The 17,769-nt window shown below is 31.6% G+C and overlaps 2 protein-coding genes across 2 annotated transcripts in view; one reads left to right on the top strand and one right to left on the bottom strand.

Moving 5' to 3' along the window:
- Positions 1-11,845, bottom strand: part of LOC125070267 (solute carrier family 22 member 16-like) — a 34,970-nt gene extending 23,125 nt beyond the window's left edge. Inside the window, exon 1 of the mRNA XM_047680060.1 lies at positions 11,739-11,845. Within this exon, the coding sequence (XP_047536016.1) occupies positions 11,739-11,775 (37 nt within the window). The 5' untranslated portion in view covers positions 11,776-11,845. The remainder of the gene's footprint in view (positions 1-11,738) is intronic.
- The window catches only part of LOC125070268 (hemicentin-2-like), a 327,281-nt gene that overhangs the window by 110,993 nt on the left and 198,519 nt on the right, over positions 1-17,769 (top strand). The window lies entirely within an intron of this gene.

Here is a 17,769-nt window from a genome sequence, read left to right as displayed (position 1 = left end):
TTGGGTAAATAAAAAGTGCGTGCCCGTTTGCTCCGTTTTTGTAACATTTATCATTGATACTCCGCTGCAATTGATCACAGTGTGATGCTATAGCCTAAAGCCTTCCTCTATAAATGGGCTATCTAACACTGAAACAATTTTTCAAATCTGACCAGTGGCCCCCGAGAATAACGCGTTCAACCAGACAAACAAAAAAACATTCAAAAAGATATAATTATTTTGGTTCCATACAATCCGAAAAAAAATTTAAGTAGTATTAGTTTAAATGATTTTTTTACTCTGAATTTAGATTTTCGTAATTTATTAACAAAATTACAACAAGCGTGGTTCCATAATATATCTAGTTACTACCCCTATTTCATACGTTTTTTATCGATTTATCAAAGCGTTGTGTTTATTGGTTTAGCTGGGTGACATCAGGCACGGGCGAAAACAAACATGGAATATGAAATTTATTCGAACTGTATGGTTTCCTGGAGATGAAAAGTGATATATCATTTTCCATGAACGCTGTACAATGACAAACAGGTAAAAACAAAGTTAAAAATGAAATGGAACTGATAATAATAAAGCACATATGTTTTGATCTAGTTCAATTGGTGTGCAGATTGAACAGTAGGTACTCGTAAGCTTCACTATCTGCAACAATTTATCGGTCAACCGAAGTCTTTTGGATTTTGCCAAATGTAATTAAAATCTTTAATTCAGGATGAATTAAAGATTATACACTTGCATTATTTTTATGTTGTATATTAGATATATATATATATACATATATATTTATTTATCATATCATATATATTTTATTACATAAATATATATATATATATTTATATATATATATATATATATATATTTATGTAATCTCAAATCAAATCATATCAAAATATATCTTATTCAAATAGCCTATATAGCACTTTTGAATCGTCATTTAACAAACTATATTAAGTGAAGCTACCACCGGTTGTGAATGTAGATTCTACTGAGAAGAACTGGCAAGAAACTCAGTAGCTATTTTTTGGTATCGTAAATAGACTATTCAACGTACTATAAAATTAAATAAAACGGCTCTGATAAAAAAAGTGTGGACATTATCAAGCGGTGTTTTAATTTTTTTAATTAAAAGTTTTATTAATTATTTCCTCCATTCGGAAATAAAATTGTTTTTTGCAATACGTCATCAAGTCGCATTACATAATAAGGAAAGAACAGAAACATGACACAAAACAGAATATTTATATATATATAAAAACGGTTTTGTCTTTACATGTTTGATCATAGACAAACCTTAAGATATATAAAACTCTTCTTATATAGTCAATGTGCCGCTAACCAGAGGATCTAAGATGTTGAGTACCTTTAATTGATCTCCTTGCATGATATTTGTCATAAAATTAGGAAGTTATATAATTAAAGTGTGATATCATAATTTTATGATATCTACATTTAATAACATTTATTTCCAGATAAATTTTATACGTGATTTCACATTTACGGTTATATTTGTGATAAGATATGATGATTAAACAGTAGCTATTTCAATTGTAGTTTACATAATCTGATTGCAGTAATGATATTAATTACATTAATAGATCATACTAGACAGTTTATTAGTCAAAATTTTATGATTATTAAAACTTTACAATATATGAAAGATTTTTTTAATAATTACATAAATTTAATAACAATGATACCATTACAAAAGTTTATTCACAATCTTATTTAATAAAGCAGTACTAGCACTTTAATGTTGAATGTAACCTTTTTGTAAGATACTGAAATAGATAATCAGAAATGAAATTGCTACTAAAGGATGACAAACTAAATTTGAATTAACAAAAATTGGATATGGATTCTGAAATATAATGGATCAGATGCGCACACTATGGGATTTAGATGAAAGAATACCGCCTCAATTCCACCAGACTGTGAATACTTTCATGGAAACGTTAATCAAACCGGACCGCTTGAAGCGAGATCTGTTCTTTGCTCTATTGCTTATTTTAATGAAGGAAAATAACTTTCGAATCCTCAAAGAAGAACAAGAGGTCTCGAACGTAGTAGATTATGTCATATCCTTCAAAGATGAAGATATTTACGATGCTAAGTTTATTTTTAATAATTTTGACGAAACACCATTTAAAAGAATAGCAAGTCCAATAGCAAATGTGTTATTAGTTAATGCTTTTATAACAGATGTAAATTGCGATGTATTTTCACTTGGACTATTAATAGACAAATATATAATAGAAGCAAAATTAGGAGCACCTACTTTAACAATATTGAACGAGCTAATATTTCTTGTCAACGATCATATTGTAACACCAATTACAAATACAATTCGTAACCATCACAATCATGCCTGCAATAACATATGCTATCTTCCAGAAAATGTAATTAATAAATAAATAAATATTGGACAACATCACATACATTACTCTGATCCCAATGTAAGTAGCTAAAGCACTTGTGTTATGGATATCAGAAGTAACGACGGTACCACAAACATCCAGACCCAAGACAACATAGAAAGCTAATGAAATTTTTCTACATCAACTCGGCCGGGAATCGAACCCGGGACCTCGGAGTAGGCGTACCCATGAAAACCGGTGTACACACTACTCGACCACGGAGGTCGACATTTTAATTATTGACATACTAAAGAAATTACCTATGAAAGATATTATAAATCTCAGTGAAGTTTCTAAGAATTTTAATGGAATCGTACGGGACGATTATACATGGCGTAAATTATGTAAACGAGAACATGATTCTTAGTATATTTGGAAGGAATATTGAGTAACGTTTGTGTATTGAAAGTTTTCATCGACATATAAGTCAACTACTAAACAGTACTAAGATTTTGCGCATTAAGTTACGGTCAATTGACCACAACTCATTAAGTTGAACAAATGACTGTTGAAAGCAGCGATTTGTTTTATTCTTAATAAATTGCTTTCTTCGATACTGTAAAAAATATTCTCAGAAAAAAATATTTTTACCTGAAGGTATAAATTTTCTCAAGTGATTATTTGATTGATTTTTGTTTTCTTCTAGTTTCTGACGTCACTTAACGTCTTAATCATTGAACTAACATACGCTTTGTTTCCCTTTTACGTCACTGTGACACAATATAAGTCAATGGTTATAATAACAACAAAGATTTTTTAGAGGAATGCATATCTTATTAATGAAATAATCTCTTGTGTAATTTCATGAAAAACCTTATGTCCTATTATGTAGATCATAGTTATTATTTAGTTAAAGGATATTATAAGAATAATATGTCGATTCTTTGTAAGTTTGAGGCGTTTTTTTCCTAATCGGTGATAGATTATTACATTCGATAAATATAACGATTCTATATTGAATAAATATTTTCATTTTAATTTTTTGACATACTTTGATTTAAGTAGATTTGCTTTTTTTAATTCATTTGAACCAAGGCACGTATTATTTAGGTAATGTCACACAATTCAAAAGAGGGCAGTTAATACATACTATTGAAATTCTTAGTAACGAATTACATTAACGGTCCGACCGCAGTTTTCATTTAGAAATAAATTATATACTTATTAGTTTATGCGTTAAAAAGAAAACTATATATGTAAGAAAGGTAAATATAAATGATTTTACTATAATGTTATTTTTTATTCATCATTATTAGGCAACAGCTTTTTATATGTTTAACTATTGGATGGATTTCTCGTGTGCTTCAAGCGGAAACGAAATGAACGAGGAATTGAAAAACTGTTATTATTCTCCATACTTTACTTGGTAGTATAAATACAATAATGCTTACCTATATTTGACATCTGGAAAGTGATCTTTTACTCATCCATAAAAAAAAACATTTTTTTTTTAATCTATAAAATATTTTGGAGACTAAATGAACCCGTGGCTTTACCATGAGAAATTTATAGAACTCTACCCCTATTTTGACCACACAAGGGGTGAATTAAAATCTGTAGCCTATGTTCTTCCCCGGGACACAAATAATCTCCATATCAACTCTCATATAAAATTAGTAATAGAACAGACAGACTTACTTATTTATTATTTTAGTATAGAAATATTATGATAAAAAAGAGTAATTACTGAAACTCTCGCCGGTTCTTATCGGAAGAATCAACATTTGTATCTCGAATGTTTTATTTAATCATGTTACATGACGATTCAACATTTCTCGCAAGATGTTGCTTTTCCTCTTATCATACGAACTCGCGATCTTAGTCTAGGTCAAAAGCGTCGTCGTAATTAAATCATATGAACATTATGATACGATATATATGTATAATTCGTATCATAATAAATAAATATATATGACGGCGCATGCGTCGCGCCATATGTTTTATTACGTCGGAACTAGATTTGACAACTACTCGTCACTGTCAAAATTTAGCGGAGCGTCATGTGGATGGTTTTTGTTAATTTCGATTCAATTGTGATATAAATGAATATTATAAAATAATAAATTATTTTAATTATATTTGAAGAAGTAAATTGATTATACAATTGATTTTAACGTTTTATCTTGTTATCCAATTGCATCTAGAAGTCATAAATCATGGCTAATCCTGACAAAGGTGATCTCTCGCCTTTATATATGTATGTCGAAGTATCTAAAAGTTTAATTAGGATTTATTTATTATTTATCGTACATGCTGGCAACGTCAGTATGACATACACACGTGACAACCGAAAAGTGTCATAGTTGATGTGAATATCGAAAATATATTACTAACGTGAAACTAGACTTACATTTTCGAATATCATCATGTCTGATAACGAGTTGACGCCTTTGATATATATATATATATATATATTACCACCCAGATCAAATTAAATTGAACTAGATTGGTATTTTGATGTTACCGATAAATTCACTTTGTATCCTTAATAGTTTGAGAGGCTCTTTGACAGTTGTAAATATTCTGAGATCACATCTTTAGGGTAATAACAAAACTCTGTCGTGTTCGGTGCTAAATAAAACAATAATAATATAATTTTATAATACTAATTAATGTAAACTTAGTTATTTGCTTAATAAGTATTTAATTCGTTACACACGTTATGTTACATAGGCTGTTTTATTTAAAGTATTTCAAGAGATCCGAAATCGTTGATAATTGATATAAAAAAAACCAGATAGATAGGTAGATAGGAACAGTCTGTAAATTTCCCACAGCTGGGCTAAGGCCTCCTCTCTCTTTTTCAGGAGAAGGTTAGAATCATATTCCACCACGCTGCTCCAATTTGGATCGGTAGAATCACATGAGGCAAAATTTCGTTGAAATTAGGCACAGTCATGCAGGTTTCTTCACAGTGTTTTCCTTTACCGCCGAGCACGAGATGAATTACGAGTATAGCACAAATCAAGCACATGAAAATTCAGTGGTAAGTACCACCTGGGCTTAAACCCGCAATCATCGGTTAAGATGTACGCGTTCGAACCACTGCCCTATCTCGGCTCTTTTTTGCATGCATAGTAATAACTATTATGACAATGTCTTCCTGACTGAAATCTGTCAGGAAAAATTTAATTCTAATTTGAATTACGCATTCCATCGTTCCATCGACTGTTATATGTGTTATATTTTCTGTTTTTCATCACTAGCCTGTCTGTCAAAAAGATCAAACTAAATAAGATTTTAAATTAACATGGTTATTTTTATTACTAACAGTATTTAAAACGGGATATTTACCATGTTTTTTATTTTTATTTGTTGGAGCTCGATATTTCGACATTATCTACGAATGTCTTGTTCACGAGACTGTCTCGTCTCACGAGAGACGAGATGTTTTAAATACTGTTAGATCAAACTAACTTGTTCAGGGTATAATAGGTTTGCTTATAAAAAAAAGTGTCACTGACAGATTGGAGGTGCACGTGACAGTCGAAAATATTGCATCAGAACAACATAAGCTGAAATCAACTTGGAGACCTGTCATCAAAACTAGATAACTACTCGTTACCTATTAAACTATTTGATACATTAGAACTTACGGACTTTCTACTCCCTCATATCATACGATCGGCTGGCAATTCCAGCATGATCGTGATCGTGAAAGTGGCTTTGGCACTTTCACGATCACGATCATGCTGGAATTGCACTGGATTAATAACATTACGTGCTTTCCAAGCGTATATACTGCCAAATTCCTCACGACGAGCTTCTACTGAGAATTATTTGACAGAACTATTCACTGATCCATTACGGTCCGAACAGGGTTCCAACCTAAGATCTCGGGATCTGCTACCTAATACAACAGCCACTAAACTAAATAGGCAGTCAATAGCTAATGGATAAGTAATTTATCATGACATAGTACGAGTAGTATGTTACGAAAATGTTTGTTATGTATAATGTAACGTACATAGAAACCAATTTTCACATTACGCGTATCCTTTTATGTTTATTCACTCCATAGCCTTCAGGCTGTATCCTTAATATACATAAAGCGTGGCTTAGACTAGCTGAAAGTTTAATAATAAAATGTATTGTGTGTATTTTTTGCTTTACATCTTTTGTGTATGAAATTTCTTAAGTTAATGTTCATAAATCAATTAACAATTTGATTATTTTAAATATCAGGATTATTCAAGGTAAGTGGGCGTATATTCAAACGATCCACAAATTCAGTAAGTTTTTAATTAAACAAATCAATTACACAGTTATATTCACAATAGTCATCAATATCGATTCGTTAATGAATCATATACACAAACACACATAAATCACTGAATTTATTACAAAAGAATAAAGATAATGTAGGAAATTAGCGATTCCTCGCATACGTGGTGCGCGGGAAATCTTGAACGTAACTGTCAATCCAAGATGGCTGCCGCGCTACCATCGACGCGACGCTTCACTAGAGCGCTCCCATTGACACTCTCTTCCAACCAGTATGAATAAACAAGATGGCGCACAATGCACCGTCAAATATATAATATAGTAGGTTTGCTTATAAAAAAAATTTGAGGTGCACGTAACAGTCGTCGTAAACGTAACGTATTGCATCAGAACAACATAACATAAAATCTCATTTCGATTATTACACCTAAGGTACACTATATAATACAAAAGGACATTACATTTAGACATTACGTGATATAAATTAATCGTATTAAGTAAATATAAAAGGTATTTAAGATGATTCAGATGGTCTAGTCAATGTATTATAATATATATTTTTACCAACGGTCATGATATAAAAATAATATCAAACATACTTGAATCAAGTAGTTCAGTTCTTGTGAGATTTTTGAATATTCATTTTATAAGACTAAATTACATTTAATGTTACCGGAATTAAAATTATATCAAGAAGTACCGGCTAGAAAATCAGTATGAAAATTAAGGAATGATTATTCCACACTTTTTATCAGATAACTTTGCATTTTAGCGAAAATATAACCTCTTTATTTTTCGAAGGCGCTTAACAATATGAGTGGATGTGGCCCTGAATATAATGTGACTGCATTTGTAGTCACAGTAAATCAGTGATACAGAAAATTGGTCATCATACATAATTTATTTTATTTCAAGATAGGCAGACCAGAAATTGGTCAATGGTAAGTGGTCACCAAAGGCCATAGATATGGCGTTGTAACAAATATTAACCATTCCTTATATTGCCAATTCGCCACCAACATTGGGAGCTAAGATATTATCGCTTTTCTGCCTGATGTTACATAAATTATGTAAACTCAACCAAAGTAGAATATTGTTTTTTTTTTTATTTATGGACTATAATATTAATAAATTTACAAAGTCTGTCTATCTGTAAGGCTTTTGCTAAACCATTGAATTTTGATAAAAAAAGCCAATGAAAAATTTGAATACCAACGAATGAAATAGACTACTTTTTTAATTCACCAATTCAAGTTGGACGACGTCGCAGTCCTAAACCTAGTACCTTATATAATATTTAGGTACATATTACATATCAACATAACGTAACTGAGTTAAAGAATGATCTAACCAAGGTATAGAATGATGGAGTATATCAATTATTGTACAGCACATATTTATATGTACTTAATATTCAGAGAACATGTTCTGTCTCGATAACTCTCTTCATCTGGCTGCGGTATTATGATGTTAATTCGTATAAAGTATGAGATCTCGTAAAGCACAAGTCCTCCAAAGTAGGTCACAGACTGAATGAATCAATAAACTGTATCACTGCATCAAATACCATTCAATGCGTATTTCTATTGTACTTTTCGATATCCTCACTAATATTATAAATTCGAACGAAATATTGCTTATTTATTTGTTTCGTTTAATTACTTATAGATTTTTATTACATTTTGTTACCTGACCCTGACCCCCCACCACCCAATCACACACTTAAATGAATTGGAAAATGTGATAAATTTTACCTGTCTGATAATTTAAGTTTTAGAACGTGTACTTAAACATAAATTATACTTTTTAATAGTTTTAAAGTCAACTTAAATATCACCAATAGCACCAAAACCAAAAAAGGAATAAACAAATTGAACGGAAAAAGTAAAAAAAAATTAATCCACTAAATAAGATACGGCCTCTTTTTACTCTGAGACGGTTCAAAGTTTATTCTACCACGCTGCTCAATGCAGATAATTCATAGAATTTAATCCAACATACGCAGGTTTCCTCACGATGTTTTCCTTCGTTAGGGTACTCAAGACGAATTATGAACATAAAAAAAAACAATAACTAAATGGCATGCCATCTATCAGAGTAGAGAAAACAAGCAAAGAAGAAAAATTAGATCTACCTAACAACATAGGTATAAAATAGGTAGGCTTTTATAAAATAAGACAGACTGGGAAATTAGCCATCCTATGGTAAATAAACATAGACCTGGCACCTGACAATAAGTGGTCACTATTACCCAGAGACAATAGCACTTGATGGTCAATATTTTTATTTAATTTGTTATCATTGTATTTCTAGACAATATGAAAAGTTGAATACGTAATGATTTATTTTATTATTAACATATATAAAAATAAAACGTGAACATAATAAAAATAGTAACTGTGGAATGGTGGCAAGAATGCGAGCAGCATTTCCCCGTTGAATCATAATTTTGTTTCTTGTACCAAACCAGTGGAGGCTATAAGACAAGGTGATATTCTTTTAATGAAGCTTTTGGCATTACTACTCCAAGGTCTGGGTGTTTTAGCAGCAATTATATGAATTAAATGATCAGTAAATGGATGCATAGTAACTGGTTGTCAATAAGTATGTAATCCCTTTTATAAAAGTAGAAAAGGTTGTAAAATGTCAGAATGTCATGCGATATTGATAACAATAATTATGTTGTGTAAGGGTGAAAATGGCGTATCAACGATAATCGATATTCAACATTACGCAAGTGAAGATTATCATTTCTTTCAAAAATGCACGGCGGAACACAATCATAAAATATCAGAAGGTTATATGCGACATAATAATTTAATAATAATGATAAAATTTAAAGCTTATACGAATCAATTTAACGTGAGACCGAAAGTAGATTATTTAACGTTTCACGAGTGAGATGTGAAGTGAGCTCTTAGAGAACAACACCGAAGCTCTTTCACAAAATAAAAAAAACGATTGTTAATCAATTGAAACGTACAAATGTGATTCATATTCAGATTTATTCAGGCAACGTCGGGCACTTACGATCAGGGAATTTACAATTGGAGCATGGAACTAATTAAAATAGCGTCTATTACTCTTATTAGCTTTCAATAAATTTCTCTACTTCGTATATTTTACGGAATAAATCCGTAAGTAGTAGGTAGAAATATATTCGATTTTTTTTTTTTTTACGGAAAAAATATTTTTTTACGTACCGTAGTTTCTTTGTAGCTCAATAATATTATGATAAAAAGTTAGTAGAAATTGCTGTCGTCAATGTCCTACTGCTGAGCTAAGGCTTTTATGAATTCGATACTTAATTTATTCACGGAATATTCACCATGATACTCCACTGCCAGCTAGATAATATTCATCTCAAATTTAAATTCATAGTCTTCGGTTAGGAAGTGCTCGACCGGCTATGGCAGATAACTAAAACTGAAGGCACTCGTCTTCTCAGGTTATTGAACTATTATTACTCTCAAAATCATCTATTTATAGAGCATGTATACGTCATATTATCGGTATCGATTTTACCAAAAGATATATTACATAACTAGACTGCCCTACTCAACATAGGTTGATTAACCAGAGGTTTTAGTCAAGATTTCCACAAGGTGCTTTTTTCACAGCCGAGCAAAAGATAAATTAATCCCTTATAAATTATCAAATATTATATTTAAAATCGTATGACTTCTTTAGCAATGTAGAGTATGATAAATTATATTATATACGTGAGTGTATTTGCAATTGTAACCACTTCCCGAGAACTGCCTATTTGATAGTCTATATGCCTAAAATAAACATTGGCAAAAACTGCGAGTATTTCCAATGTTTCCCGTTCATATTTTTACGAGCGAACTTCCCAAGTTTTACACGAGTAAATCCTAACACGTGAAACACTGAAAATTCGTTACCTCCACAATGAAAAATACGGGTATTGTTCAACATTACAAATTGGCTCACTGGTATGAGAAACATTCGGAATTATAACGAGGATTAAAATTAATAATCGAATGGAAAATAATATAAAGTTATCCTTATTATTAAAACGATTTGTTTTTGATACAAAAAGGATTTCTATTAACTGAAAACTGCTAATACTGTATCACAGATCGTACGGCTGATAGGACATTTGTGTTTTGGACAACTTAATCATATATGAAAACAAATATTGGAAAATATTGAATTAGGTTAAATAGTGAAGTAGGAGGAAACCAAAATATATTTTTTTTTAATTAAATTGATTACAATGAAATTCGGTAATTGAAAAGTAACACTTCTAAAAATTCCACTACAGGGTCCTAAAACCTTCTTTCTTTTAGAGGAGGTCAGCTGATAAAAAGTTACAATATTTTAGACGAAAAAATTCTCAATGAAAGCTGTGTCTGGAAGTTGGGAGTGTGTATGCTTCCGTGTCCCGAAAAACACATAAAATCGTGATTGGTCGGCACCCAAACTCTTCCCGGTCATGTCAAATTTGATTAAGTGAATGAGGAAATAGAGAGTGTACCTTTATTTCCGTCCATACTTATAAACTATTATATGTCCTACAAACTTAACTCTTCTTCCCTTAGGTCATCGTCATCATTATCATCCTCAATCAATCCTTTCGAGGAAAGTTTTGATGCGTATTCCATCAAGCTGTATGCTGGTTGAATACATGTGTGATATATTTTCTTCATTTGTAGATTTCCTCGTAATATTTTCCTTCACCACGAGCAGGAGATGAATTATGAACATAAATGAAGCACATGCAGCGTTGCTCACTTTGTCATATTTGGTGAGGATTCTCATGGTTTAACAACTAATCCATTTTTGCTCCCAAACGATAAAAAAACGAGATTTAAATTGTAGCCAAGAAAATCTCTTTATACAAAAATTAAGCTGAATGCTTAATAGGCAAAAATTAAAAGGCAATTACTTAAAACAAAACTATGATGAGAATACGACAAATTTGATTTGAAAAAAAACGACAAAATTGGCGACCTAATAAATGAATCTAACTCACTCAACATTTAAACTGAATTGCTATTTGGGGGAACTGTATAAATTGATAATCGGTTTCTTACAAACCTCAGCATTTAATATTTAAATATAATATTTTTAACTTACTCCGTTTACCCAAAGCTTGCAAATTCACTTCACTCATTTTCACTTATTTATTAATTTATTAAATTACTTCGATAAATTTTGTGCATTATAAGCTGACTTGACACAGGTTCAAATATAACTAATGATAAAATTACCGATTCATAGTAATACTCCTCGTAAGATCTTGTATGAGTGCGTGTACTAATTATCTCACTAATAGCCTTGATGACTGACCATTTTAAATTGATCCTCATCTCTTTAACAAACTCCTTATCTCTATTACACATTTTGCTAAATAAGAAGTTCATTTAATACTGGTATATTGACTTAAGATAAAACTCTCGAAACAGTAGTTTTCATATATTATAAGATAAATATTAATATAGTGTGAGCATATTATTATTATTATTTTTCTCGAATCAGTTATAAAATTTATTGATTATTCAAAAAAATCCTTTAAATATGGTAATTTCGGACTATTCTGGCAACATTTGACGGAACAAAGAATTGCTATCAGTCACCCCAAAACTAATATTTTTTAGGTAATTTATACTTTATCTAAATACATACATAAATAATAATCAAAAAATTATAGATACGACTACTATATCAAACATATCTAAATTTTCGAATTGTAGCCACGAGTATGTGAAACGTACTAACTGGCTTAGATGGGGCGCAATAATGGAACAATCCCAGTTTTCGGAGAAATATTTCATTGTTACACAATTTTTAAAATTAAGTACTGTTTTACTTGAGTAGGGTTTGAATGGTGAGTGACCCAGTGTAACTGCAGGCACGAGGGATATAACATCTGAGTTCCCAAGGTTTGCGGCGCATTTTTGATATAAGGAATACTTACAGCACTTGTATATAAGCAGTGGTGACCACTCATCAGTCCCCAACCTATATCATAAAAAAATGTTTTAACAGCAAACATACAATTTTTATTTTCCCAAATTATAAAATGTATATTTAAATAGGTTAAAAATAATATCGATTTATTTTATGCACATCACTAGTTATTTAATGTCAAATAAATTCTTAAGAGACATCTGATGCTCCACATAATGCCCGATCGACATAAAATAATCTTGAACCTACAAATATTAGGTATCGACATATTTCTCAATGATTTTGACAATTTGACAAGTTTGTTGGAGATAAAAAAAATTAATAATACTCATACAATTACGAAGATACACACACATCCGTTATGAGATACACACATATATTTTGAAGCTTATAATATAACACTAGCTGAACCTGCCGCATTTGCCGCATTACCCACGCGGAATTTATAAACCTATATCACGCAAACCTTTACCCCCATTTTACCCCGGGAAGAGTGAAATAAAAAGAGTCGTAGTATGTCCTTACCTGCAACTGAAACTACCTCTACGCCAAATTTTATCCAAATCGGTCCAGCCTTTAAAGCGTAAAGAAGTCAGGGTTACTTTCGCATTTATAATATAAGTGCACATGAAACATCATATTAGAACATAACTCATTGATTAAAACTTATATATTTTAATTCACATAATAAAGTAATAAAAATAAAGTAATAAAAAAAAAAGTCAGAATTTTATGAAGATTACAAAGTTTTCCAATACAGTAAATAAGTTACGTAGCGGATAGCGAAAGTAAGCAGGAATATGATGTTAAATTAAGGAGGTCAATGAAGGTTAGTCGTCTATATACAAAAGGCTCGTTGGAAACGTAGAAGCATCAAACTGTATAAGCTTTTAAATGAGGCAGATTATTGTACCTTTGTTTAGTTAGAAAGGGTCTTAAGAACCTGCCTTTAAACAAGCTTTCTATTTTGAGTAAACTGATTACTCTTTAACTTAATATCTTGGTATTAGTAGAAAGATACCAAATGAAACACTAGTGCGGCCTGTTTGTAAATTAAATGGTATAAAATTAAAAGATCTTATTTATTACATATGTTATATATATAAATATGTTATTGTAGATAAGTCATTCTTATTTAAAGTAAATAATGGATTAGTCTATAAATCTCTGACTGCTGAACTTCGGTCTTCTTTTGAAAAGTGGTATAGAGCATATTCCGCCACGCTACTCAAATGCGGCTTGGTGCAATATTACAAACGTATGTTTTTTCAATTGCATTGAATCTTTGTTTAACATTCACGTTTTCTAATGACTGAGCATCTCGTCTCTTAAGCAGATAATTTACGTTACATTTTTATGTCACTTGAAAAATACATTACGCGTTTTCCCCATGTAAAATGTATGTATGTGGTGCCCAGGACGCTTAGTGTGCCACAGTACACCGGAATACCCACTAAAAAAGCAGCGGTACCATCTCTTTGGCGGGCGCCTCAGAATCGCTTTCGTCTGCTATCGTAACGGATATGGACTTCCTGGATTTTTTTCTATGTTATAATTTGTGTAGTGTACAATAAAAATTCATTTGTAATGTATTGTATGATATGTAATGTACATGTCGCAACCACCTAGTTTGATTAAATCATTTAATTAAAAGCCTAACTATTTTACTAAATGGAACGTCATTGAGGCCGCTGATTGAAAAGTGCCACTTAGTTAAAAGGCTAGGCTGTTAATTGAATAGCAAAAAAGGCTATTGCCTGAGAAATATGTTAAAATGAACAACACCTAATATAATAATAAACACTACTAATAGTGAGCGGATTTTTTAAAACAAGACTCTTCTTTAATAATACATTACATTAACAGCCTGTAAATTTCCCACTGCTGGGCTAAGGCCTCCTCTCCCTTTGAGGTGAAGGTTTTGGGGCATATTCCACCACGCTGCTCCAATGCGGGTTGGTAGAATACACATGTGGCAGATTTTCGTTGAAATTAGTTTCCTCGCGATGTTTTCCTTCACCGCCGACCACGAGATGAATTATAAACACAAATTAAGCACATGAAATTCAGTGGTGCTTGCCTGGGTTTGAACCCGAAATCACCGGTTAAGATGCTCGCGTTCTAACCACTGGGCCATCTCGACTCTTCAGAAATAAATTGCGATAAATTTATTATGCGACCCTTAATACGATTCAGTGTCACATTGAATTCTTATGTAGTTTTATTTACGATCCAGACGTACGATATTAATATAACACTCATATTAATGTTCGCGAACATTCCATTAATTATCTGGTTTTATAATGAGTTACTTAGTAATATTACATTAATCAATCTAAGTGATGGAAAAGCTACGGGGTTGGTACTGAATGATTGCCAGCTGCTCAGACGTTTTATGTTATTATTCTTTACAAAGTAAAACGTAGTAAAATCTTACATTTCTGTAATTGTATTTTTTTTTAAATATCGGTATGCGGGTTCGTATCCCCAATGTGCCACCAACCTTGGGAATTTAGAAGTTATTATATTTCTGGCTATATATACATTCCGGATTCGCACGGGTGATTTAAGGGTTCATAGAATGCGTTTCTATTGAAGCACGAAAATACAAAGCAATTCTCTTGTTATTTTTTGGGGCAGCAGAACCACTCACCAAAGTGTCTTCATAATTATGACCCTGTGCCTGCGACTCCGTTCGCGTGACTTTAAGCCTCAAAAGTAGGGTATTATGTGGTTGACATATTTGTGTATCTGTGCGTCTGTCGTGGCATTGATTTTTTTTTTTGATAGATGAGTTATTTGAGTGCATTTTTATCGATAATCAAACCACAAACAACCGAATGTTTTAAATTTATAATTTAATCTATAATATATGTATATAGTACCTATCCATGCAAAGTAATATGTACCTATAACGATTTCTTACGATTAGGTCATATTAACCCAATCTTATCAAATATGTTACGGAGACATAATAAATTGGTTTTTAATAATAGTATTCCAGCCGCGAGCGTTTTAAATATTACTGTACTACGTGCGCACGCTTCAGCGAGCGGCGTAAGCGACGGACTGTATTGACCAGTATAATTTGAACCCCATTTTATATGATTGACTACATTAATGTAAGCTCAACTTCCATTTGACGTTTTGTAAATTATCAGTTTTTGAAAATCTATCAGTTTTTTTTTTTAAATCACGTTAACTGTCAATTATAACCATTTTACAGATTTCGATCCGTTACGATTTTATTATATGTACATATAGAAGATATTAATGAGCTGATACAGATCTCATTATTTACTTATGTTTCTCATCAGCTGATCCCGCAGCTTTACCTCATTGGGGGGTGAAATAAAAAAAAGTGGTCTGTCCTTCCCCGGGACTCCAAACTATCAACACATGAAATGGTGACAGTCACATTCGAATTTAGAATATTATCAAGGATTCTCTCCCGAATTGCATCTATTATTTGGAAAATTAAAAGTACAATGGATCAGCACAATACTAAAACTTAAGACGACCTCCGTGGTCGAGTAGTGTGTACACCGGTTTTTATTGGGTTCGCCACTCCGAGGTCCCGGGTTCGATTCCCGGCCGAGTCGATGTAGAAAAAGTTCATTAGTTTTCTATATTGTCTTGGGTCTGGGTGTTTATGGTACCGTCGTTACTTCTGATTTCCATAACACAAGTGCTTTAGCTACTTACATTGGGATCAGAGTAATGTATGTGATGTTGTCCAATATTTATTTATTTATTAAAACTTTATTGAAATACATGGACTTCCCCAACCCAAATCGAATATATTAAACGCATAATATTAATTTATATAGAAATAAAGTACAATCGTGAATATCCATGTTTAATTAATTCCACGGATAGAGTAATTACGACATTCATAATCTTAGTAATTAATAGTATTAAAATGTCATTAAAATATTGATATGTTTCGAAAATAGAAATCGAACAATTAAATAGTGATTAAGATATACTCAGTATGACTGAACAAGCCTAACAAATATTTTTCTATTGTTTTTCTGTCTTGGATGTGTTGGCAATTATATCTTTAAGGGATAAGCAATTAAGCATACATTTTTATGCTTCGTCATCTTGATATTACCTTTCTTATATCTTGTACGTTCAATAATAATTAATTTACAAAATAGTTGTACATTTATTTCATACATAATATAGGTACTTTATGTATTAGAATTATTTATATTCACGATAGTGACTGGGCCGATTGTTTATTCAAAAATTGGTATATAGACTGGCAAATAGCCCTCCTGGAGGTGAATTATTATCACGGCCTCTCGTGCCTGTAATAAGATTAGCTCATCCTTCAAACTGAAACAGAGCAATAAAAGTACTGCTGTATGGCGGTAGAGTATGTGATGAGTAAGAGATACCTACCCAGATAGGCTTACACAAAGCACCACCACCAATAATATATTATCTGTAACATATTTAATCAATATATATGTATTTATATATCTCAGGAACTATTCAATTACTAAATTATTTTCTCGGTCCGACCTTAAGGAACGGAGCACGAACCATAGCCGGCTACTTATGTGGCAAGTTACTTATGACGAGCATTAAAAATGCAACATATTTAAACATGGTAGCGCGGTAGAGTAATAAGTCTCGTAATTAAAAATAAAGCGTATAAAGTGTAAACGATTGTTTTCTCTAAATGCACTGAATGGAAAGTCGATTTACAGATGATTATTTAAAAAAATATATTCTTCTTTTGTCGTCCGCTAGCTTAAACTTTAAAATTGAATAAATTTATCTTTTCATATAAATATATTAAAACTCGTAATGATTTAAATACAATATGTATAGCATAGGAAAATAATAATACTATACCAGGTGTCATTATATTATGATAAAATATATATAAAAATTTTATTGTTATGTCAATTATGCCACTACTGGGCGAAGAGCTCCTCGTAACCAAAGCAGAAGGCTTTAAAGCTATTCCACTATACAGCTTCAGGGACACATCTGCCACAATTCAACATGAAATTCATTATAAATATATATATTTAAATAAAAAAAAAAAAACTCAGGAAAGATTGTCCGGATATGTTTCCGTGCTCTTTGGTTAAGATTAAGATCTGCATATTTCAACTTGACTCTATCAAGCATAGAATGTGTCCAGGTCACGGTCTCTCAGCACCGAACGCCTTACATT

This window comes from Vanessa atalanta, chromosome 17, assembly GCF_905147765.1.
Source record: "Vanessa atalanta chromosome 17, ilVanAtal1.2, whole genome shotgun sequence".
NCBI lineage: Eukaryota > Metazoa > Arthropoda > Insecta > Lepidoptera > Nymphalidae > Vanessa > Vanessa atalanta.
This window is presented reverse-complemented; position numbering and strand designations above follow the sequence as displayed.